This window comes from Vipera ursinii (genome assembly GCF_947247035.1).
Source record: "Vipera ursinii genome assembly, chromosome: 1".
Classification (NCBI taxonomy): Eukaryota; Metazoa; Chordata; class Lepidosauria; order Squamata; family Viperidae; genus Vipera; species Vipera ursinii.
In genome coordinates, this window is record NC_139512.1 from 144686913 (window position 1) to 144713995 (window position 27083).

At 39.2% G+C, this 27083-nt stretch overlaps 1 protein-coding gene across 1 annotated transcript; it reads right to left on the reverse strand.

Annotated features, from left to right (window-relative positions):
* Window positions 1-27083, reverse strand: RND3 (Rho family GTPase 3). Its single transcript, XM_083357640.1, has 5 exons — window positions 26711-27083; window positions 25451-25538; window positions 11031-11140; window positions 5974-6108; window positions 1-1921 (listed from the first exon to the last, which is right to left on the reverse strand). Exons 1-5 carry the CDS (start codon window positions 26858-26860, stop codon window positions 1670-1672), a joined length of 735 nt encoding a protein of 244 aa, XP_083213766.1. The 5' UTR covers window positions 26861-27083; the 3' UTR covers window positions 1-1669.

The window sequence follows — 27083 nt, forward strand, 5'->3', positions numbered from 1 at the left end:
TAATCAACGACTAAACATTTTTTTATTTAAAAGAAAAATAAATACTGCAGAAACAATAACCAACCATACAAAGTGACCAACATTTGTTAAAAAGTGATGTTCTGCTGAAACAGTTAACTTATTTCTCATTTTACAATACTTAAATACGGAAAGCACTTGCCAGCTTTTTTGCTTGAATACTGCCATAAGCATACCATTGCATCAAAAGCGTTATTATCACGGTGGCAATACATCTGGACCTTTTGTGTGGAAGTACTTCAAAAATGAAGCATTGGAGAAAAAGCTGGCTTTTGACAAGCCAGAGAGACATCCTCGGCAGAGATTTGCAGTGTCTTCCGAAGCGCAACAACATCTGCAAACTATTTTTGAGATTGGCCTAGTAGTGGATGTAATAGTCATCAGTCAGGGGAAAGGAATTTGACAGAATCTGGGTCACCCAAGTAATGTTTAATGATCACTGTCTGGATATGCTTGCATTAGACCTTCAGGATTAATGCAATATCCTGTTTCCACATGGGACCTGTTAAGGCTCCAACATTCTTTGGGCTCCTCCTCCCCATTTCCTCAGAGTGCTCATTACAAGTAAACAGAAATGTGTAATAAGAGACGGTCATCCATATGCAGCCATTTTTTTTCTCTCTCTCTCTCTCTTTCTCTGAGATACATTTTAATGGAGCTAATTGGAGACGGTTGGCTCATGTGCTAGTTGAAACAGAAAATGCCCAGGACAGAACTGTAGAAAAGGTCATATAGCAAAACAGCACTTACTCTCTTACACACAGTGCTGTGTAAGACTTTAGTGTGTCACACTAAAAGAGCTGGTTAGGAGGGCAGTAAGACTAAGCTCCTTTATAACTAACTCTTAGCACCATTTGTTGGAGGTTACTTTCCCATCTATGCCATTCTTGTTGTATACAACTCCTGAGGAAGCCATTGAAATGCAACTTAATTTTCAGCCCATTATTCAAAATGATGGTCAACATGAAGGGAAAGATATCGTATCCAAGATCTGCTCTGAAAAAGAGATTCTTAAAACCCTTTCTTCCTTATCCATCCATCCGTGTTTTCACAATAATAGCTTCTGAACAATCTGAAAAAAGTGTTTAATTTCTCCCTTCACTTTAATCCTCTCACACAACACATATTTTTAAAGTCTAAGAGCATTCTTCTCCAGAATAACTCTTCCTATTTTTAAGGTTCAACTAAAAGGCAAAGATATATTCTTTGGAAAAAACTAAAACTGCATCACAAGGCCAAAATTCACAATGAAAGTAGGAAAATCTTGACTTTAGATCTGAGAGTATCATGTAGAACGTAATCAGAATCAAAGTTGGTATTCAAAATAGACTGAAAATAAGCTTCCTCCAGAACATCATTTTCTTGGATGCTACTTAATCCTTTAGCCATGTTAGCACATTCAAATAGCTTCGTTCATATTTGGTATTTCATTTAAGTAGCTTCAACAACCCTTCAGAATCCATCTTTTCCCACTGATTCCCTACATACTGACCCCTCAAGTACAGTTCTTGCCTACTAAGGGGAAACTGTGGCCTTTAAGCATTGGCATGCCCACACAATAGGCCATATTCACTGGGCACTTCTTGTTGAGTTGTCATCTATCCCCCCAAACACATGGTCCTTGGCCATCTTGAGTGAGAAACTTGAGTTTTCACATCACTGTACAGCTCTTTGCTTTGTCCTTCCGCAGATCTGTGGTGACTGTGGTGAGTTCTGGCCGGCCTGGCATGTGTGAAATTCGTTTTGTTGCCCTCTGAGACTTGTTCCGCTTAACATTTTTATTAGTTTTGTTCACACAGGCTAGGGTCGCCACATGAAAAATGTCTCGTACGCTGTTTTCGGACTGCAAGGCTGAGCATTCAATATAAGTGGCTGCTCCAATCTGTTTCGCCATGTTTGTACCCTAGGAAGAAAGACAAAGGAGAAGCAGATATTAGCCTTCATTAAAAATCAGTTCAAATCTAAACAAAGTCATATTTGCTTTTGGATACTGCTTTTATATAGAGCAATTAGGCAAATAAAAACAGACTTCTACACCTGGATATAATTCAGATGTGTTAGGACTACAATTCTCAGAATCCCAACCAGCACAGCCAATTCTAGGTATTTTAACCTTGATGAATTTGGAGGACACTCAACCAATAAAGGCTGATCCTAGGTCTTATTGTCCACATTACGGCCTTAAATGATCTTTGACAGCTATTTAGATAGTAGAATTTTTAAGTAGTTTGATAGCCTAACAATAGTCCCATTTTTTTAAACAGCTCTTACTGAACCACACCTATTTCAAGAGAGTACTCATGGAGAAGTAACAGAGTCAGATGATAGGCAACAATCACCAGATCCTAATTTCTGGCTCAATGGTCTGAACATTTCATGTTCCTATCAGCAATCCTACAGTGAAGTGTCTGTGTGTGCTCATCAGCAGACCTTATGAAATGGATTAGATATGACTGGTAACAAGTAACAGCAAGGGGAAAAAGATCTAAAGATTCCTAGCACAATTTTATATGATGGGTTTATATACGGATCCAATATAGCAGACAAAGACACATTTTTCTTCCAAGTTGAGCAAATTGCTTTAACTACTGTGGTACAGACCACTCTTTATGGGGCAACCAATGTAGTCTTTGGGGTTTGGGCTGTCTGCTCTCTTTCCCCCTAAATACAAGGTTGAATAGTTCAGCTATTAGATTATGACCTATTGTTGTTGACTTTAAAAACCCAACTGGGTTCAAAAGATGAAGCAAGCCATCCAAATGTGGTGAAGTTAATCCACTTTCTCTGTTCTCTTAAAGGAACAGGGTAGAGCTCCTTGAAATAAGATTCTGGACAGCAGATGGCACCTTTTTTCATTGCTAGTCAAGACTGGTAAAACCTGTAATTGACTCTAAAATCACCCATATATGCTTCAACACAGAAAAGTCTACTGTTATACTATATAGGCAAAGAACAGTGTTTTCTAGAAACCCTCAACTTTCACTAAGCCAACAATTAATAAACAAGATATATGTTGTTTATCAATCAGATTTATAATTTTATTCCTCTGAGCCATTTAGTGCCTTAAAGCATCCGGAAGGGATACAGGCCACATAAAACTGGAAGAAAAACAAATATTTGACTTTCCTGCTGGGGTTCTAATGCTTATTTGCTCAGCATGGACAGGGGAAAAATGTTGTTCAACTAGAACTTAGAACAGTTTGCACATTCCAGTTGTACAGATACGAGTCTCGCTACTGACATTAGGAAATCTTTCGTGTACTTTGTCACTGGAGAACTTCATGCCTAATGGAAATGATCTGGAAGGCATTCAGAAACCAAAGGTTGTTGGTTTTTTAGCTAATAAGAGCTGGAACTTTGAGTTGACTCTCAGAGCAAAGCTGGATAATTTTGTGCAAACTCAAATGTTTCGGGAGAAAAATAAATCAAGATAATTAAATGGCTTGTCTCATTACAAGTGAAGGGGCAACCAGATAGCTTTTGGATTATCCATGACAATCAATCTGCAGTGAGAAAGTTAAATTCACCAGCACTAATGGGAAGCCACAGAGACGTATTTGTTTCATATGTTATTTTACAAAGCTACAATTTGGTGCCCACAAAAATGTAGTCCTCAAAGGCATAAGATTGTGGTCACGCTGTATACCATAAAGCCCCGATTTAAAGCCATATGATTCTAGTTTGAAACTACTATCAAGATCACCCCACCTTTATGAACCAAAAAATACTCTTTCCCCATTTGATCACAGTATTCATCTATGTTGTAAACTGTAGGTATTTATTCCTATTTATTCCTATAGATTCTTTATAGCATGGGGTGTCAAACTCGCCACGTCACGTGATGTGTTGCAACGTATCACAACTTTTTTTGCATTGCCAGAGCTGGGATAAGTGTGGTCTCCGTATGATGCAACCGGTCCGCGGGCCAGCAGTTTGACACCCCTGCTGTACTGTATAGGAATAAATTTGTTCCTAAGACTCAGTCACAGCTTGATAAAATTTAGAAAGCAAACATTGTGTGGAAAATAAAAACTTAATTATTTTCTTGACAATTCAAATTGAACTAATACCTGTGACTTCAGGACAAAAAATGGTTTCATCTGTAACTTGTTTTAAAAAATAGGGAGGACTAATGACATAAGCTATGTCATTGTTTTGCTTCTCTGCTTTTAGCAGATATCTAAATATCACCTTTGAGATGTAATCATGGGGGGGGGAATGCCAAAATTTCATGGGAAGTTTTGTGAACATTCAGCACCGTGTTCTTGTAACAATATTGCCAAGATCTCATCAGATGTGGTAGACCTAAAAAGGTTGACAAATATCCTGAAGCTGTAGGATTTGAAGAAACCTCAAGACTGGAAGGGAACTATGTTGTTTTCCAGACATAGCTGGACTGCAGCTCCTAACCTCATCACCATCAACCATTTGGCTAGGGTTGATGTGATTTGGTATTCAACAACCAACAGAAGTCCATATATTGTAAACCAGTTGTATGCCAGCTGAAATCAAATTTTCTTAGAAGTATAATTAGTGTTTTCAATGCAGTTTGAATCCATTTGCCTCAGGAAATGTTCTGGAAGTGGATTATTTGATGCTTGTGTTACATCAGATTTAGGATGATGCAGCTTTATGATAATATAAACAAGTCCTTTGCCATCTTCATGGGGGAGAAGGATGGTAATTCCCAGCTCAGAGACATTTGTTAGACAGACTCCCTACTTTTTTGCTTCTTTAAAGAAAAACAGCCGTTTCTTGCCTTATTGCTTTTTGTGACAAAAGGAAATACACATTCAGCTCACTCTTTCCACAAAAGGGAGGAGAACATTTTGAAGCCAAATGGACTCCTGCCCGGTTTAGCAATCTAGCTCAAGCAACGCAGAAAAGAGGGAGGGGGACACAAAGCCTGCAGTTGTTGATAACATATTCTGCAGATTATACTCTGAGTTGTCAAGGGGAGAAAACCCCATTTCCTTTTGAAGAGGATTCTGTTCACACAAAAGCTCTTGCATGAAGTCCTCAGAGGTTGTTGAGCAATTGGATTCCGGTAAGATACGTGTAAACACGTTTCTGCTGTTGTGCTTTCTTTATATACTGCAGAAGTCGCAGCTTGCTTTAAACACAACTTATGGAATAAGCTGCAATGGGTAGGTTCATATAAACCACCATGACTAGGTTTTACCTAACACGCTAATGAGTGTTGTCATAGCAACATGCAATCATTCATGCACAGACCATTCCTTTTTTTCTTTTCTTTTCTTTTTTTGAGCTTCACAATCTATGTAGCAATACTGGGATTGTTCAAGTAAAAGCCTCCCTACAAAATATCCACTTTCTCTATTATGATTTCTGGTCCAATGTGGAGCCTGGGCCATAGGACTACCTTCCCTGAGTCAGTCCATTAGTCCATTTTGCTAACTTACTGAGGAACATTTTATTAGGAACGGTTGGGGAACCTGCCGCTCAAATTTATTCTCCTCCAGGACTTTATTTGCAACCCCCACCAGAATGAATGGAACCAAAATTGTAGACTTTCATTTGTGTTTAGGGGAAGCCTTTAAAGGAAACAGGGGTCCATATGCATGTCTGTTGCCCAAGACAGAACTCAAAAAAAATGTGCAGGCGCCCAGATGAAAAAGACTGACCACTATTGCACTAATAATTCAGACTTCAGTTATCTGTAGCCCTATCTGGACACACTACAAATTGAACCTGGGCTCTCTTAAGGCAGGGTGAGCTCTGCAAGTAAGCAATGACTTTACGAGCACCACGAGTCAATAATTCATACTCTGGTTTCAAGAAATTCAACACAAGTTCTCAGTGGCTGTAGCAATTATGAATGGTGAAAATGTTATATGTCTGTCTTTGCCACGCTGTACTACAAATAGTGATGGAAAGCATCAGCAGAAAAGTCTGCCCAAGTAACAAGCAAAATATGGAACCTTCAGAACTTACCTGATCATATGACACTGGTGTCTGTCTGTGATTGGACAACTCTACAAGCGTACTAACATCTGTGCGCAGATCAGACTTGCAGCCAACCAAAAGCATTTTGGTGTTGGGGCAAAATTCTTGAATTTCTCCTTTCCACTGTAAAAATAAGATATTCTTGATCTTACCAACGCCATAAGAACAAAGTAGAACATCTTGCTTCACTGAGAAGTTTAAAGTGCTAATCCCTATCATGATTAGCTGTATACCTGAAGTGCTATGTAACAGTAAAGCATCCAATTAAAGTATTAAATAGTGTTGGATTGTAATCCTACACACCCTTATCTATGAGTAAAATCAGTCACAGGTAATAACACTTTTTTTCTGAGTAAACATGCATAGGATTGTAAGGTTCTGCTCTATTCTGGACTCAAATCTACCTTGTGGTGTCAGGATGGACATTCAATAATTTTTGCATCATTTACATCATCTGCATTTGCAGATGCCTAGTATTTAAGTTCTTTTCTTCCAGTCAAATTTGTATGAATCCTTAAGTATGCATGGATTAGATTTCAATAGCTTTCCCCCCCAACAGACCAATGTTCTCAACTACATCAAAGAGTGCAGAATTAGTACAATCCATGGACTGTAAGTAGCTCCAGCATCCACAGGAGTGGACAGAGTTTAAAAAAAAAATCAAAAGTAATCACAGCATGGTGAACAAAGTCCTGTCCCTTTGATAAATATATGTAAAAAGGCTGGAGCTTTCTTTTCTTTTCTTTTTTATTCAGTTTGTATGCCATCCATCTCATTATCTTGACTGATTCTGGGTGGTTTACAATAGTATACTACTGCTTTGCCAAGACCTCAATTTCAACATTTTTTTAACCTCTGGCCACAGATGTTGACCCTAATATCTTTCTCTTATCATCCTCTTCCTCCTTTCCCTCCTTTTTTTCCCAATGTAAAATCTCCCAGTGGTGCCCAGTGCCAAATAACAGCAGCAGATGGCTCTGAAGCAAATAGATCTCATAGGTCTAGAAACGTTGTGTGTTTTTTAAAAAAAAAACTTCCTAAAAATGAGAGACATGGACTGAGGATTCCAAGACAGCCCTGTATGATGATGTCATTATATCTACTTCTTTTGCTCCTCACCCCCACTCTCCGGGTGCAATCTTGGATGAGTGTGATTGTGCTGTATGTTGGAGGAACAAGCAAATCACCATTCTGAAATGAGAATTTTTATTTCCCTAACCTTTACTCTAAGAAGAAAAGTGAAGGCTGGCAATAGATGTCCACTGTACCAGCTGATGAAAATCTTTAGATTAGCAGGAGGTTACATGGGTGTTAGAAAGTGAGAGAACGAGTCTATAATATTCTCCAGTTTATTTAATTACCCTTAAGACATACATAAATAGCAGAGAATATATACATATGGCTCAGGATTGAACGTGAAGTCCTTGGTGCTCACTCTATCTAAAAATCTCCAGTGCTACCTTGGTGCTACTGTATATAAAGAGGGAGCAAATGCCACACTGGATAATATTATCTAGTCGGGTAATAAAATGTCTACAAGCAAACAACCAAGCTCAGAGACCACCAAGGACTCCACATCCAACATAGTAGAAAGATGTGTGTGTGTGTGTGTGGCAGGGGTCTTCAAACTTGGCCTTTTTATGACTTGTGGACTTCAACTCCCAGGCTGGCTGAGGAATTCTGAGAGTTGAAGCCCACAAGTCATAAAAGGGCCAGGTTTGAAGACCCCTGGTCTATGCTATTTACAGCTACTATATATCTATATATCTTTACATATATACCACTATCACCACCACTCTGTTTCTATGCAGAGTTGTCTCTTATGGTTCACCAAAGAGCAGAAGCCATCTTATGGAGAATGGGAGTTTTTGGCCTGTCAGGACAAATCTTAAATTGCTGTAGTGCTGCTAATTTTAAACCCATCCAACTCCAGTAGAGCTGAGGAAGAAAGGCTGGCAAGATGAGCCTCAGCATCCCCAAAAGATAGTGGCCCAGCTGCCCTGTGTTTGAGTCATCACATCAACCGACAGCATAGATCTAATCATGGGAGTTTCTGAGAGAACAAGTTTCAACTGCTCCCTAAATTTCATGTACTGTAATCATTAGATTAAACTGTGGTCTTAACCTGTGTCATGCATACACACACAAAATGCCAGTCCGTACAGTGTGAAAACTGACTTGCTTTTTAATATAAAGCAGCTTAACAGCAAGCATTTAGGTATATATTTCCTTCCCACCGCAGAAGATGGAATGTGTTAAATCAGCAGCAGTTCTAGAACCAGGCTACGTTACAAAATGTGTTATCAGCAATGCAGTGAAAAGAAGAAAAAAAAAAGAATGCAATCCAATTTAGTCACAATTAACCACAGAAAACACGGTAACTGAATGATATACAAAGCCTGGGCAGTTGTTCTTTTAATTCAGGGATCTTCAAACTTGGCCCTTTTATGACTTGTGGACTTCAACTCCCAGAATTCCTCAGCCAACGTGCCTGGCTGAGGAATTCTGGGAGTTGAAGTCCACAAGTCATAAAAGGGCCAAGTTTGAAGACCCCTGTTTTAATATATGTAGAAGATCTCATGTGCTTTCCCTTACTTCTCCTTATGGCTGAAAGTTTGGTTAAAACTAAAGCACACCTAATATACATGAATATATTGCTTGTTCAAATCCCTTAGTTCCTGGAATTCCCATCTATTTATCTTTAAGACCTACTGAACATAATAGACTGAATTTGCTTGATTACATTCCCAGTAAAGTTATCTTCAATTGATTGAGTATCATGGTTAGCACTAACATTTCTCTAAATATTTTTGTTTGGAAAGTAATGAGAAATCTACTTCCTATATAATAAAACAGGGGACAGAAACTTGGATGTTGTTGAACTGGCACTCCTCACCATACTGCTTGGTTTAGCAATATTTGGAGGAGTAACAGGTGAACCACTGCAGCAATACTAATGTGAAGGTGGATATAAATAACCATGGGTTTTAAATTGTAAGATGAAACCTTTATGCCGCAGGTTGGAGTTAGAGGTTTATTTGGGATCTAGAGAAGCTGAAGGTAAAAAACAGAAGCCAAGATACAGAAATCTGTCAAGATTTCTCTGTAAGTCAGAATGTCACTTTGGAACCTGAACTTTTCTTATTTTAACACCATTCACCTCTGTAATTGGAAGTAAATATGAAAGGGCCCTACTTAAAAAAATTATTGGAAGGGAGAAATATTAATCTCCCCACTCTATTCCTCAGGGCAAAAGGGGAAGAAAAGGATTCTAACAAGGCCTTCATCATTTATGTTAAATGGCAGATTCTAGCTTGCTTCTAGTGTTTTGGGAAGCTGAAATTAAGTGTCTTCTGGAAGTAATTTTTTTCTTCAAAAGGCAACGGTTTTTTTCTTGAGGAAAAAGAAAATGTTTCACTTCTCAGCCAAGAAGCTTCATCAGTTCTGATGGCGGGGGGATGGAACTGATGAAGCTTCTTGGATGAAAAGCGAAACATTTTCTTTTTCTTCCCCAAGGAAAAAACAATCCAGTTGTCTTTTAAAGAAAAAAAAAACCCCACTTTTGATACAACCATGACTGAGAATCTCCACAGACATATCATCTGGAAGGACACGGGTTCTTAACCATTATCCTGTTGCATTGAAAAAATACAGGGAAACAGTATTCTTGTGCAAAAGCATCTAAGAAAACTAGAAAATAATGTTTCATGTATCTCATTGGCTTGAGATCCCACCTTCGTGCAGTTTTACAAATGCTTGCTTAGACATCCTCCTTCTCCTTATAAGTATCACAGGAGAGGAGAATGTTCCTTTTTTTTAAGACTGGTTCTTCAAATAATGTTTTTGGTCCCTCCATAATTCAAAGAAATAAAGATGGATCCTTCCAATTTTAGTCCCTTGCAATTACATTTCTGGCTGCTTTACATATGTCATTTCTTCATTAATCTTCAATAGTTTTAAATAATTACAAAAAACAGATATTCCTCAGTATGTTTTATTTATTGACGTATCTCCAGTCCTTCCTAACATTTTATGAAATTTTAATACAATGTTAGGATTAAACATCAAAATATAGAAAATTATGAATGAGAGAATAGTCAATTATTCATAATGTATGAGATAAGAAAGATGTCAGATCATATTGCAATTAATAAAGATAAAATTCTACTCAAATCTAACAGTGATTAATTTGCGGCCTAGGCTGAACACCTTCTTTGAGTCAACCAAATTATTTCAGCTTCTGAATACTTAATTCATGGGTTATTTATTTGATTTCTGTACAGCCCCCCCCTCCATTTTAACCAATGACTCTGGGTGGCATACATCATAAAATATAAAAACAATTAAAAACAAATGTTATATTTAAGAGAGAAAGTTGAAGAAGCAATGCTTCATGCCTTTAAGAAGTAAGCAGCTGTAAGAAATTCATCATATTAGTCAATTAAAAAAAAGTTTGTAATTTGACTAATGATCAGATATTGATTTCAGTGTTCTCCTCCTTTTGAGGGCAATGGCTCTTTCTGTTGTCAATAAATAGTTTAATAATAACATTGCCTTACACTAAATTTGAACCAATGGGGAACCTGTTCTTCTTCAGCTATAGTCTATAGCAGTTCTATAGCTTGGCCAATGGTGAAGATGCTGGGATTTTGACAATCTAGTTTTCCAAGATTCGGATTATATGTTCTTCTACTGAGCTATGATTCCTAGACTGACAATCTAGTTTTCCAGGATTCAGATTATATGTTCTTCTACTGAGCTACGATTCCTGGCCAATATATAGACCCAGAGATACATCCTTGATCCCTCCCCAGCATTAAGCTAAATGTTTGAACTCAAACCCCCAAGTAGAGAAACAAAAGTGGATGCTTATCAACAAGAGCTAAATATGCTTGGGAAAATGATGAACTATTCTTTTATTATATTTTCATAGTAGTCTACATAGTAGCTGAATTTTTGCAATCATCAGCCTAGAGCATGTATTTAAATATATAAAAATGAAAACAGTAGCGTTTCATAGATATGCACATTTCTAAAACACCTACCTTTTTCAATACGCTGTCAAGAGTTTCTGGACGGCTAATGTCAAAGCAAATTAAGACGGCATCAGAATCTGGATAGGAAAGTGGGCGGACATTATCATAATAAGGAGACCCTGTAAGAATAAATTAAATTAGGGTTATACAATAGAAAAACACACACACATACATATCACAAAATTATGTGCCCCAAGAGTTTTAATCATGGCACATGACAAATCATTTCTAATCGTGTGCTCCCCAAATGCACTAGACTTCAGCTCTTGATGACAATTGCAACCCAATCCAATCTGGAAAATACTAGATGAGAGAACTGTCATGTGTCACATGTACCACGACTTCCTGATCCTCACCTTGAAGTTTCTATCATCCATCAGAATTAGCAGAACTCCATATTCTCAATTAAAGGTTGTATCATTTAGGCTAGCTTCAGATGAAATGGTCACCATCTTTTGAACATGTTTTACATTTACTAACAGAGAAGGCATAACCACATAGGGCAACCAATGGGCAAGCAGATCCTCTTCATCCCACATGCGTAAGTCTTATGGATAAGTCACCTAGCCATAAATGAAGCATGTGCAACATTGCTGCCCAGAAACAGCTCTCACATACAGTTTGGACGGGAAACAACAATTTGAAATTGTTCTCGTCTCCCCAGAGAATTAAAACATGATTAAGCTCACTAAAATCTCTTGCATTTATGCCCAGAGAGCCCAGGAGCTGTCTGCCTTCCTTTAAAAGGTCTACAGCTGTAGTTAAATGACACACACACCTCTAAGTTTCTGGTTGTATGACTAATGTAGTTAGGTTCAGTTATTGTTATCTCAGCGTTTTTCAGAACCTGATTGAATTTTAGATCTCAACACTATATTAGGTTCACTTCAAGCCCGAACCCTAGAGAAATATACTCTCAGCATTACTTTTGCAATACCCAGTTCCAAAAAGGGAAAATATATATAATACTTTAGCCTATTCCCATAAAGCTGCTGATCCTTCCCAAGCATTATCTCCCTATTATATATCCAACTACTATAACTCTGCAGAGCTTTGCTGCTACAAAGAAGAGTGCTGGAGATCAGCTGGATGATTATTATCCTGTTTTCACGTTGAATGACTGTTCACTCAGTGACTATTCGACAGCCCTGAATGATGGGGACTATGATGGGTCCTGCTGCAGCAGCCCACATTCATATGAATGCCATTGGCAACCTTCATTGCCAGCTTCCAACAAAGTCAATAGGGAAGCTGGTAGGAGGTCACAAATGGCAATCATGTGACCACGAGAGGCTGCAGCCACATGGGACTCACCAAATACAGCAACTAGGACTGCCACAACTGTCATCACAAGTCGGTGCCGACGTGTGACACTGCACTTTACAACTGCCTTGCTTAAGTAATGGAGTTGCTGCTACCAGTTACCATCAGTAAGCAAAGAATTTTAATTGTAAAACTCTATGCACTTACACCTTTAGCTTGTCCCAACTTGTGACCTGATAATGCAACCACCAGAAACTCAACACACATCTCATTTATGTTCCCTGCCTATAACTGGTATCATCTAGCCAGAAACAACATCTACAAAAAGAGAAAAATCTCCACGATCAAAGCCATCATTCACTTAGCTTAGCATCCCATCTCTACAGAGTGGGCAACAAGAAGCTATGTATGAGGTCACAAAGGTCACAATGAGGTCACAAAGACAACAGGACTTTTCTGCTGAAGCTTGGTAGTTAGACAATCGGAATACAGCTGGAACGGCCCTTGGAGGTCTTCTAGTCCAACCCCCTGCTCAAGCAGGAGACCCTGTACCTATTTCAGATAGGTGGTTGTCTAATGGTTGCTTTTAAAAAAAAACAACTCCAGTGATGAAGCACCTACAACTTCTGAAGGCAAAGCTGTTCCACTGGTTAACTGTCCTCACTGTGAGGAAGTTTCTCCTTAATTCCTGGTTGCTTCTCTCTGTACAGTTGACTCTATACAGTCATTATGATAACACTGATAGAATTATTAGGCTACCCACAGCTCTGTGGGTCACCAGATATGCAGCAAGGGTATAACTTAAGTCCCTACACTAAGCAGTTATTTGGCCACAGCCGCCATAAGTCTGGCCTGCCTTTACATGTAACTATTAATTTTCTCCGTCCCATCTGTAGTGTCACTTCGATCATATATCAGTTAAAAGAATCCTTTGGCAGTTTAATTACCTGCTCAAATCTATGATAGGTCATTAGAGGGAATTGGTCTTCTGGAATGCAGAATTCCACGTGGCCTCCAGCCACACTGTCTTTGCAAGCAGTTCCCACGAAACTAAAAAGCCTGCTAGAACAGGCTGTTTCTTGAAGAAGTCAGTGGCTTAAGTATTTTTAAATGGTTGACTGGTCTCTCTCCCAGGAATCTGAAGAATTAAGTCTGCATCCTTAAAAACACATTTACTCCTACTTATCACTGACCTGCCACAAAATGGCGCAGAAAAAAAAAACAATCCTTTTGAAGAAACTCAATCAACCAGTAGGACAATCTATTCCATACTTCTTTTTAGATCCTTTTTTCTTAAAAAAAATGACAAACAGCACATGGTGACTACTGCATATATGCTCAGTCCTCACTGGGCTAGATTTTATTTCCTAGTTGGTCAAAAAGAGGATCCTTATTTTTCCTGATCCTTTTTTTTGTATAGCACACCCTAAGGCTCTTGAGAGCCAGCCAAATCTTAGCAGGGATGGTGCCGTGCTAACCACCAAGGGGGCTTCTCTTGGCAGACATTCTCCGTTAATGCTCTGGGTAATAGTTAGCTGCATACTGTTTTGCTGGAAGATGACACGCAAACATTTGGTGATCAGATCACATTTGGCTTTGGGGAACTAGTCATATTTTAAATCTGCAGCATGCTACAGATAGGGGTTCTATCAAATTATAACTAAGCAGGATAGAGAGCACTCTGCAAAATGCCCCCACCCCACCCCATAAAACACCTTCTGCTGTTTCAGGGTGTTTAAGGTAAACAGCAAAAGGAACTCATCTGGGGGGGGGGGAAGGGACAGCTGGACCAGATGGAAGGAATTTGAGGAATGCTGCTTTTGAAAGAAACAGGAACATATGGAGCAAAGCCTCGGCCAGGAAAAGCTGATCTGCAACTTCCTTTCAAGTTTAATTTCAGGCCTATGTATAGATTGGAGAAGGTTGCTCCTGGACATAGGCTAATTAATATAAGGCACCTCTCCCATTCTAAGAATCAAATGCTCTCCGGCCCAGGCTGAGAATTTTTAACTGGGGTTTTTAATTCTAGGGATGATTTAATCTTTTTTTAATTTGTTTTTAACTTTTGTATTGGTTGTTTTTAAATGCCCTGTAAACCTCCCTGAGTCCTTCGGGAAAGGGCGGTATATAAATTTAATAAAATAAATAAATAAATAAATAAAAAAAATAAAGTTCTAGAGGAAGAACGAATTTCCTGAGTTTTTTTGCACATGACCCAGTTCCATTAGCCCTCTTTCAAACGACATAACTGATGGCATAATTTTCTCATCATTTCTGTAGGTTTTGGATCAGGAACTGAGAAAAAGACGATGCCGGGCATCTCAAATGGTCTTCTACACAATGTGTGTTAATAGTGTCAACACCAGAGCTAACTTTTTATACAGGAACAATAAAGCTGGAGTATCTCACTACTGCTTCACTGACTCCTGCATGAACCCGGCAACATGGCCAAACACTTCATAGGCAGAACAGTTACTACTGCAATAGGGTTGCTGGAGAGAAAAATGTGTACCTTCCTCAAAGCTAAAGTAACTTATCCCAAATAGGGATGTTTATTTATTTATTTATTTAATTAAATTTCTATACCGCCCTATTCCCGAAGGACTGTTGTCCAAATGTGTACACAATTCCCAGAATACTCAGGAATGATCAAGCTGGCCAAAGAATTCACATCTGGAGAAGAAAGCCTATGCTAAAATAACTCCAAAGAAGCCTACCACAATACAATTCTTAATGTGATAGAAATGTTTAATAGACATTAAACATTTGTGGAACAATGTATTTATCTGAGCTTAAATGTAAACAGTGAGACTTATTCTGTGGCAGGTCATTCAGAGTTAAAACATAACCCTCACCCCTAAAAAGTGACTTACTCTTGGAGGATACAGATTGTCTTAAATCAAGTGAGATTATTTGTCCATCTAAACCAGGGGTGGGGAACTATGGCCTTTTCACAATCTGTGGACTTCAACTCCCAGAATTCCTGAGCCAGCATGGCGGATTCAGGAATTCTGGGAGTTGAAGTTCACAGATCGTAAAAGAGCCATAGTTCCCCACCCCTGATTTAAACAAACATAACTAACCTTGCCTAACACAAATTTACCAAGGACATCTTGCCAGGTTCTTTCCCATAATATGCCACCAGTCTCTTTCCCCTGGGATATGAAAGCTGAAATCTTTTGCAATTAAGTTAATACAGTATTGACCCCTTCTGATCTCTCTAACCCTTAATCATCAGGTACCTGCAACTGATGTGCTACAGATGTTTATAGTGTATTCAGATGCAATATCAAACCACGGTTTCTTGTGATGAGCTCAGTCTCCAAATGGTCCCTCCTGTCTGGTTGGGTTTTTTTTTTGTGTAGTTGTAGTTGCAAGAGGTTTCTGCTGACCTTTCCCAAGCCACAACCAGAAAGTCAGATGATCACTTTTGTTCCAACTTGGGCTTTCCCTCAAGAAAAAGGCACAAACTGCTGATTTGGCCATTACAATCTGCTTTGCATACCTTTAAAGGACAAAGTCATTGGTCCCACCTGCCCTCTCCTGATAAAACAATAGGTAGCCTTTAAGAAACCTATCTAAAACTCAATATTAGATCTATTTTTGTTTGCTGGCAACAAGTAATTAGCTGCCCAAATTCTTAAGTTATCCCTTTTATGGCACACCTACAGTCAACTAAAGAATGTAACAATGATCACATACTTTTAAGCTGCTATTCCAACACCACTGTTCTCTCAAGTGCAATCACTGATAGCCAGATATTATGCTCTATCATTGTGCATATATACAACCTTAACTAATTTCGGGGAAATGCATAATATTTTAATTTCCGACCTACAGCTATTGTATAGCTCTTAGCATGGGTGCCACCTTCTCTTCTCATTTGAAGATTCTTGAGACAAGTCCAGGCATGACGAACCCTTAACTTCTAAGGTTTGGACAGAGATATTGCTTGCATAAAAGAATGAGGAGCCTCACCCCAAAAATATAATAACAATTCTTTAGACACATACCTAACTGTTCAGTCATCTCCCAGGAGATTTACACACCATATATGTACATGTATATGAATGATATACTGATATGCCAGAGTCACCTTATTTAATTATAAATTTGCTGAATCCAAGGATAGGAGGAAAACTATCTGGCATTCTTATCTGGGGGAAAAATGTGAGGGAACGAGGGAAGAATGTTGCTGTACGATGCATCCTTCAAGAATATATAGTTACAGAATGTTTCCCAAGAAATTTTCTGGTTTCTTTCAAAAGCCATCCTTTATCTCTGCCCAAGTAAGACAGCAGTTTAGGAACAAAAGCATCAAGATGGAATTCAATAGGGCATTTTATCCTCCCAACCTTTTTACTTAGAACCAAATCCTCAGAGCTGAAGAATCTTGAGAATGTGTGCTAAATCTAAAGAGACTCTTTTCAAGACAGCTCAATAGCAGTCTGTTCAATCTTTCCCCAAGATGATTAAAAAAACAACCTGAAACCTTACCCAAAACACTGAAATGGCACAGATTGAGTTGATTACTGTACATCCAACGAATATTTGGATTCAGAATTTATTATATCAATGAAGTTCACAGAGATCAGGAATCTGCGTTCAGTGTTGACATTGTGTTCTGATGTCAAAGTTTACTGCTGTGAAGCTAACATTCCATGTCAAGCTTGTCTCTCCAACAACACATTAGCTTGTCTCAATAACCATTTGGGGAAGTGTGGGGTGGGGGGTTGCTCTAGGCAAAAATCATTCTCTATCCAATCTATACCATACAAATGTAGGCTACTTATTACAACAAAACCAAAGGTCATAAAGTAGGGGTAGGAAATCTCTGGCCTTGCAGATAACATGAAACCATAAGCATTTCTCACCACTGTCCATGTGTTTTGGGAGCAGTGGAAGTTGTAGTTCAGCAACATTTGACATGACCACTTTCTTCTTCCGGCCTAAAGCTAGCTAGTTTCATGAGGGTATGAAAGGTAAACTACAATTACAAGGAGCCTCTGCTTGTAAGTGGAAGTATTTTCTAAAACAGGGGACTTCAAACGTGGCCCTTTTATGACTTGTGGACTTCAACTCCCAGAGTTCCTCAGCCAGACATGCTGGCTGAGGAATTCTGGGAGTTGAAGTCCACAAGTCAGAAAAGGGCCAAGTATGAAGACCCCTGTTCTAAAATCTTGTTTGGTCTCTCGTTATTCTGTTTTGCTGAGATCAAGAACGCATGCCAAAACTTTGTATGTATTAAAATAAATGGGCTTTAAGCAAATCATGGTCTGAGATGCATTTGGTTATATAATTGGGTCATGCCTACTTATATAAAGGCAAAACAAAAGAAGAACTACTTTTTCTCCCAGCTGCTGGGTTTTTGACAGAGAATGGCACACAACAGGGCTTCAATAATAGCCAGAAAATAAAGCTTACATCTTGGCTATTCAAGAAGTAGCATTTTGCTTTACAAAGTAGTAATTTTTGAATTCAACCCATAAAATAACACAGGAATGTTTCAGAAATTTTCAAACAAAGTAGAAAACAAAGTAGAAAAAGTGAGGGTAGTTTTAAAAAAATAACTAGCATTAGATAAGATTTTATTCATATAATAACTGTCCAGATTCTATTTGTTTTCTACCTATTAAAAATTGGTACATTTGGTGACAGTTCCAAGTAAAAGCTAGGTTTTCCAAGAGGGAAAGGGTGAAAGTCAATCTCGGGGGGGGGGGGTCTTCTTCCCAGTTGCTTTTGAAAGAATATTTGACAATAGCCAAAATTTTAACTATGGCTATAAAACAAAGACTTCGTGAATACATCAACAAGCTGGAATTTTCAATGTATTCTGTAATATTTATCAATTATTTTATCTGTTAAACTGTTTTATCTAATGCTAAATTTTAGATTGCATTTGTACTTTACTGCTTGGATCTTTTTGGTCATAAATAAAGTTATTACTTGAACAATTTTGGATAATGAAGTTCTCCATAAAGGGGAGGGAGATAAAGAAATGTGTCATGGTATTATCGCAGCACAAACTCTGTTCCTTTATGTATTTGCATGCCAAGTTGCAACACAAATGCCAGAGCAGATCTTGTGTCACAACATCACAACACACATTCCATATGTTGGTATCTTTGTTATTAGGAAAGATCTTGATCCCATTTGTCAACTTGACATAGCTAAATGCAGGTTCTCTGGCTTCATTTTAACCATTTCTCTCCCAGATTTTTCCTCTTGCTGCCTGATCAAGATTTTTCAGGTAAACTTACAAAAGCTTGTCTATCATTTTAGGATCACTGAAAAGTTGGTCTAATAAGCACAATAGCAAGAGCCCTCAGATTTATATGTAGCCTCACAGTCCTTTACAGTCCTCTCTAAGCGGTTTTACAGAGTCAGCATATTGCCCCCCAACAATCTGGGTCCTGATTTTACTGACCTCGGAAAGATGAAAGGCTGAGTCAACCTTGAGCCAGTCAGAATCGAACTGTTGGCAATGGGCAGTCATCCTGCAATACTGCATTCTAACCACTGCGCCATCACGGCTAATTTTAAACACAACATGTAAAATATAAGAGCAGCAGAAAATGCCACTGCTGTAGAAGTAGAAGCTGAACGTATAACAATAACTTGTAGTAACTGTTTATCTCTATTTTGATCAGGGATCTGCCACTGATCTAGGAATGAAAGGCTGACCCATTCCCTCCAGTAAACAGTTCCCTAAGCTGAATGGTTGTCAGTTTATAATGCTTACCTCCCAGATGTCACACATGAAAAGCTTTCTTAAACCCAATTAAGTTATCATGGATGGCTTTTAAAATCAATTCTAGCATGTATAACAATCCTGATGATTGCAAAGGAATCAGTGTTTACCATATTCTTTTTCAGAAGACAGGAAGATTTACCCAGTTTGAGTTTATTAAGCCCTTTCTCCAAGACGATGTGATAACATTTTGGAAGACTGACAATCCACAGTGATTAATATTTTATCTGGGAAACTAGTGGCTAATTGCTAAACTGATCAAGATGATGAAATGTCCCATGAAATTATACATTTGGAGGCCACTCCAACATTCCAAAAGGCCACAGAATGCTTCAGGAGACAAATTACTTTGATCTATGGTAACATTCTTTGAGGATTTATGGGAAATGAAGTCCAACCTATCTAGGAAAACTATGTTTGGATTACCATAATACAGGGGTGTCAGACTGTCATGCCCACTCCATTGCCAGCAATGGCAAGATAGTCCCAATACGTTTGACATGTCTGCTCTAATAGATTAATATCAAAATCAATTAATTTGAAAGTCATCAAGGTCTCTTGGTATGCCAGTGTGTTTTTCTTGTAATTAAACTTAATCAAAATTCATATATTAGCCACCTTCAATGTCCTATGATTTAGCACTGGGTTACCATATAACTGAAATCTGAATGCCTGAAAACAATTTGAATAACAGAATATAAAACTCATTTGCTAAATGTGATATAGTATTTAAGATGAGAAAAAAACAAATAAACACAAATACAGTTTTCACTGGATACACCTTTCAGATGCTTTGAGTTCTTAATAAAATATAGCAAAATAAAGCTGCTAAAATTAGTTGATTTTCTGTGGCAACAAGCTGTATAATAAGATTGTAAAAGAATAAATAATTTACAGCAAATTATTTTCTAGTAACTGCAATAGGGAAGAGAGTCATTTGTCCAATCTGGCTGGTACACTTCATGTGCAATTTAGATTAATGAGACAATATTAGAACACTCTCCTTGGGAGGGTACTTTTGTCTGTGGAGCATAAAATTAATATTGTTAATGCATTTTAATGCATTTTACAGGTTATGACTTACAGCAGACATGTCAAACTCGCGACGTCACTTGATGTCGCACAACGTGACGTCATTTGCCATTGCCGCCAATGGGGTGGGTGCTGCTTCTGGATGATGCGTCCGGCCTGCAGTTTGACACCCCTGACTTTTTTCCTCCCTTTTTGGTGCCTTTGTATTATGTTGACTCCTCATAACTGCCTGGGCAAAACCTTCTAGTTTTCTGGCAAGAGTTTGGAAGTGGTTTGCCCTCATGATCTTCCTAGGGTTGAGAAAAAGATTGATGCACTCAAGGTCACCCAACTTGCTTTGTGCCTCAGGTGGGACTAGGACTCATAACTGCCTGGGCAAAACCTTCTGGTTTCTAGCCTGATGCCTTAACCATTACACCAAAACTGGCTTTCCTCTTACAGCAAGACTGGCAACTTTCAACCTCAGGGTTGTATACAACTCCCAGGTTGTGGGGAGCAAGGTAGCACAATCCTGCACAATTTTGAGGTGGGAAATGAGAACTTTAGATATAAAAGAGGCAGAAGATGGTTTAATAGCATTCCCATCAAAAACCAAGGTCACTCATATGAATAAAGTGGCCTCATCAACTTTGCTATTTTTGGTCACTCCACAATTGTCATATATATCACACTTGGTCTCTAAAAAATTGCCTGGCCCTGTCATAAGAAGTCAGTCTGAATCAGGAGTACATAATCAGAAGCTGGATTCCACCTTGATGGAAGAGAGAGTTGCTGGGCTGTCTGCCCATAATATAGAATCTATATTATAGATGCTTTAAGCATGTCAGAATGCCTTTGCTGCCTGTTCCCTAATTTACTAGATTTATGACACAAAAACACTGTGAAGGCTGGACTTTACTCTCTCACATTTTAAAAAATGAGTTCTTGGCTTTCATGAATATGGCTCTAAAATAACTCTATTGGTTGCCATTTCAGTGTTTGCAATCTCAGCAGGACTAGGGATAGATATTAAAGCATAAAACATTCAGATATTTATTGTCCTTGTTGATTTCTAAACCTTTGCACAAAACAAAATTTAACCCCAAATGGATAGACTTGGTCAAACAGCAATTAACTGCTGTTAACTGAGGACACTACTCATTCAGGAATGTTCATCCCAAATGTACAGTGAAATAAAGTAGACCCATTCGTTCAATGACTAAGAGTCATGTTGAAATATTTTGGGAGCCTCAACCAACATTTGAAGAATGAGCACTACCCAAGTGGTATCATTAAAAGTGAGGCATCATTTTCTTGAATTGTGTTCATTTATACAGTAGACTAGCTCTGGTAGACAAGAAGCTATAAAAATTCACTGTTTTAGCCATTTATTTAGTTGTATACTCTAAATAAAGTACATAATGGAACATCACTTTTTTTCCCATACGTAAACTTATACCAATTTTGGGATTTCCCAGTGGGAAAATATCCTTTTGTTCTTTTTATTCTGTTTTGCTATTCTTTTGCCCCAATTATCTTCCATAATCAAGGAAGAATTTCCCCTATGTGGTTAACAGGGTTGACAATACAGCACTGTGTGTGCTGAATCGAATTTCCTAGCCAGCATAACCAATGATAAAGATGATAATGAAAGTTGGATTCCCACTATGAAGATCACAGGTTGACTATTTTAGACCATTACTGGTATTTATTGCTACTCTGATATTGGTCCTACTTGAGCAGTCAGACTTTAATGCAAAGTTTATGAAGTTCACACTAGGCCTAGATTTTGATTTAGAGACATGCTGCAATCCTATAATCTCTAGATGAGAATAAGTCTAGCAAACAGAAAAGTCCTTTCTTTACAGTAGGCTTGCAAAAGATATGCTAATCTTTAACGAAGATGAGAAGGATAATATCAGACTGAGGTTTCTCTTCCCAGTAATTCACAAGTGTGAGTAATACAAATGAGGATTACTTTTTGTCTTAGAGTTACAGGCCATTTATTGAGCACCTAAAAAATATCAGAGGGCAGTGTAGAAGAGATCAGTGATACAGATGAGCAAAAAAAATCAGATACAGAATCATAATTAAGAGTCAAGGCAATCTCCTGAAAGTTTTTGAAGTCTGTTTCATCATATCCTGTTGGAAATGGAAGGTTATGTTTGATTCATGCCAGGAAGAAATTGTTCTATTTTGTTTAGCAACACAAAAATGCTGGGAAAATTAACCAGTAAATGCCAGATTTTTTTTAACTGTTTGTTAATTCTCCTCACCTCCAGCTAACAGAGCATCAGGCCAAAAACAGTGGGAACCACAGCCCAAAATATCTGGGCAGGTGACACTATACAACCAACTATAACACTAAGAATAACTAACATATGTCAGTAGGATCCTAATCTGAAGTGGTTGGCTTAGATTTAGAGTAAGGCCCATTGGGTTTAATGGAATTTAATTCTTACTCATTAAGTTTAAAAACAAAATGTTTCTACAGACTACCCTAAATATGCACCATACAGTACTTTAGGAGACCTCCAGCTTTGAATACAAGCATAGATTCTGAGATTTTTATGTTAATTTTCCTTCACTGCACTTTTCCATTTTATGCTTGTTCTCCTGCTATGGGGTAGCAGTAGCAATTTTAATTTTGTTCCATCACAGTAGAGCGAGAAAAGCAGCACACATTCCTCTGTAGGGGGAGGAGGGGGAGGAGGAAAAGGAAAGAAAATCAGAGCTGTGGGCCTCCCAGCTGTCATCCACATCTGGAAGCTTGCATTCCAATGATGCCAACAGCCGTAATATATGGGGAAGATTGCTAAAGCAGAAAGAACTTAACTGTGGTGCCTTCAAAAGAGGTGCAGAAACGTTGCCCAATGTGCAAGACAAGCAGACTTGCCATTTGGGACTTTTATTAACATCCCTTCCCCATCAGACAATTCCTTTGTGCCACAATGTGATTTCATAATTTTGCTTCCTGCAATCTGCAAACGTTTGCTCTCATACTTAGAAGTGTTTTTAAAACCAGCAAGAGCTTTGTACTTTGTGTTAGGCTGTAAAACAGGCGTCCTCTTCAGCCCCTCTTTGGGTTTCTTTGCCTTGGAAGAATGCAAAACCCACTGGGTGGTCTTACACACACCAAGCTTAAGGCAATACAGGCAAGAGTTCAGATAGTCTTGCCATTCGTTCTGATCATCCTGTACCCTTCTTTGCCTCCCACTCCTTGTCTTCTTCAGTAGCATGGTTTTTTTAAAAAAATAATCATAAATGACAGTGAACCAGGAAGGTTGTATTTGTTCTGCATTAAGAATTTTATAGCTCTCATCTCCACTGTTGGATTTATATATAAAATCAGTCAGAAGAGAAGGTGTGAGAGAGAAGTGAAATTCCTTATGCCCTTAGCAGAGACTTCTAAGATACTCTGCTAATGTGCTACCTGTATATAAATTTAATAAATAAAACCAGCATTTCCTGGTTTTGCTCTTTATGGAATGCTGTGCTTGAATGAATGTATTTCATTGCTAAATGGGACTGATTTTATTAGGCCACGACAGATTCTAGCACTCTAGTGGTTCTTGAGAAGACAAGATCCAGCCACTTCTTTTAGAAGAGAATTCAGCCTCATGAAAGTCCTGAGGGGCATCAGTCTATCTGTGTACATTGCTTCTAGCATCCCCTAGCACAGTTCATTGCAAAGCTCTTCACACATTTGGCCTGAAGGTCTCAAAGAAGTTATAAATATATATACCAAATCTGTAAAGAGCTTTGCAATGAACTGTGCAAGGATCTGTCTCTCTCTGTCTGTCTGTCTATCGCCACCAGAAAACACAGATTATTCTCTTTATACAACTATTGTCTCGGTCTCTCAGAAATGATCCAGGTTACATTTTTTTCTTTAATTTCTCCCATCATCTCAATGTTATTGCCTTAGGGTAGAACATGGGCTGAGATTACAGTATCTATAAACCTAGCATTAAATCACCGGCCTAGTGGAAAGGTAAAAAAAAAAGATTCAAGAGGATGATTTATGGGGCAGAAAATTCATCTGGAAGACTGCGAGACAATCTGGTGCACAGCATGGGGGGGGGGGGGTTAGACAGCAATGGTTTCCAGTGTTGTAATTTAGCAAGATGGAGGGCAGGGGAAGAGAAGGGCCATCACTCAGGAGGCCCATGGTTCAGGCTCTGATATCCCCATGTAAGGGTGGGAATGATTCTTGTTTGAAAGCCAAAGGATGATTGCTAGTCAGTTCAAACTATGTTGATTTTTCTTGCTACAAAACAACGGTTCCGAGATTTAGCAAGAAAGGCTACTTTGAAAGCAGCAACTAAAAGTGACCAAATTATATCACACACACAACAATAATGGCTCAGATGAGAGGAACTCCTGCCATTTATTTTCCTCAGTTAACCTTACATACAGAGGTGACCTGAATATGACAATTTCAAGTCTACATCCAAATTACTAGAGATCCCAAGACAAATGTTACAGCACAAAGAGCCCTTTTCTTGCTGCTGGTTAAACAATTGGAAGGTATAAAGTTTGTTCAGCTGCTGAAATTCTGCAACCCACTCAATTATCTACCTTGTCACAACCCCTTTTCTAGAATTACCTAACTGTACTTTGAACTATGCTCAGGCACAAAACTCAAGTTTGCCTTTAAACTTCTTTCAGCTTTTTGTCAAATTCCATTTCAAAAGCTTTTCCACCCCCTGCTGGATGTATTGTCAAATCCTCCAGGGATTACACCCCCAAGCCAAAATCACCTCATGCCCACTAAGTGGAGGACTTCCTACATATTTTGCGGTGGAGAATATTTGGGGGGAGAAAATATGTGGGAAATGCATGTCGAAATGGCAGGGGGAAAAAAACCACTGAGAAACACATACACCCCCCCAATCTACGCTGGCATATGTTTATTTACTCATTTTCTTGCGGCTATATAATCACACATTACCAGAAGGAGAACACATGCCGGCTTCCCCCAGCAGTGGAGGCAAATATTAAAAAGAATGGCTCACCATAGGCCAGTATAACCTTCTCCCATCTGTTCAGCTAATTACCCTAAGACCCTTGAGAGAATTAAAAATAAGAGGGAAAGGGGGGGGGGAATCAGGTAAACACGATGAAAGCATTAACCACACTGCAGAAAGTGTTACAATTAAAAACAAAGAAAGGACGGAGGAGGGGACACAATGCTTTCTGTCAAAAATCTGACATATACACACAAGACATGCACATATCCCTCTGAAAAAGGCAGCCTTCTAGATGGCAAGTAATTACTTCATCACTAGGGTGTTAACAGAGGTCTGAGTGAAGCCTTATAATTACGAAGCAAGGCAGCCATGAGTCATTGGAATGGCATGGAAACAGAAGGAGAATTCCTGCTACACAGCCAAGCTCTTACCCGAAGTGTCCCAAAGACTGAGCTCTATCCTCTGTGTGTCTATTTCAAAACTGGCGGTGTAATTCTCAAACACGGTGGGCACATAATTCTAGGCAACAAAAGAGAGAAGCACAGTGTTACGGTCGCTTGAAAGTTAACATCACATCACTTTTAACGTTTTTTTGTTCCTCCTTCTTGAAGATTCAAAGACTCAGAAGGGAGCACAAATCTTTCCCCGGGACTGCGCAGTCATGGGTCATCCCTATACCACTTTCCTTTATTGCTTTGGAACGTGTGCACATTGCGGCATCAGGCTCTGTTCACCCTCCTCCAACCAAGTTTATCCTTCTCAGGTCTTGAAAGTCAACCTAGCCTCTCGGTTGTTCACACTCGGTTCAAAGGTCAGGGTAGATGGGACTAATGGGAGTCATCCTTCAAAGCGTTTGGTGGGCACCAAGCTTGGAGAAGGACAAATTAAAATGGATTCTGTTCCCTGACGAGGAATCTTGCCTCCTTTGCGGTACTCAATCAAGGGGGTGGAGGTCTGGATAACCCCCCAACCCACGATTGTTCTTTCCTTCCCCAACCCTCACAAAAATATTTTTTACAGTGCAGCTTGACAAAGTCCTGCTGGAGTTTTATCTGCGTGCACAAGTATGCTTTAAACAGATTCTTAGGGCTTCATCCCCGCCCCTCACTTAAGTTAAATTTACTAAATTTACATTACATTTAACTCAATTGTTATTCGTTAAGTTCAGCAAAGCTTTACCCAAGCGTGGTTTCTGAAGAGTGGAGGGATAAAGGACAGCAACTAGAAGTTGAAGGCATCCAGTCCATTTCCTCACTAGTGATTTATAAGGCAATGAACCAAGTCCCGGGCTAATATATCAGCCAAGGAGACAAGGCTTTATGTCACCAGCGGGGTGGCTAGGTGACACTATCAATCACGAGCGAGGAAGCGGCTTTAATTCCGACAGCACAATCGGGATCCAGAGCTACACTAAAGTCTCTCAGAGGAAAGGCTTGGAGAGCTGAGATCCTGATGATCACAGTCTCTCTCTTCTCCCCACCCCACCCCCATTACCACCCCCAAACCCGGGTCCGGGACAAGCTAATTTCTAAACTGTGGGATCCGGATCAAGGTCGCATTTCTTTGGCATTCCGCATTAACCGAGGGCCACGAGAGGCTATTCCCTGGGAAAAATCCGTCTCGCCTGCAGCCGGGACGAAGCTTAACAAACTTCCGAGAGATTCCCCGAGGCTTGGCGGGTGGAAACTTACCTCGGGAAAGCAGTCCTTGGCGAAGACGTGAAGCAACGCCGTCTTCCCACACTGCGTATCTCCCACCACCACTATTTTGCACTTCACGTTCTGGTTAGGGTCCATGATCGATTTGCTGGATAATTTCTGGCTAGCTCTTCTTTCCTTCATTGAGATGTCCGTAATCTTTTGATTTCCCCTCGCTCTCTCTCTCTCTCTGATTAAAAAAAAACAACAACAACAACCACGCGAGTTACCGGTTTCGAGGAAGGGGGCGGGGGAGGGGGGGAAAAGGGAACGATCCAAAGCGCAAAAAGGAATCTTCCGGATCGCTGCCAAACGGAAGGCTCAGCTCGTCGATCCTTTGAAAATAGCAGTTCGGCTCCCACCTCTC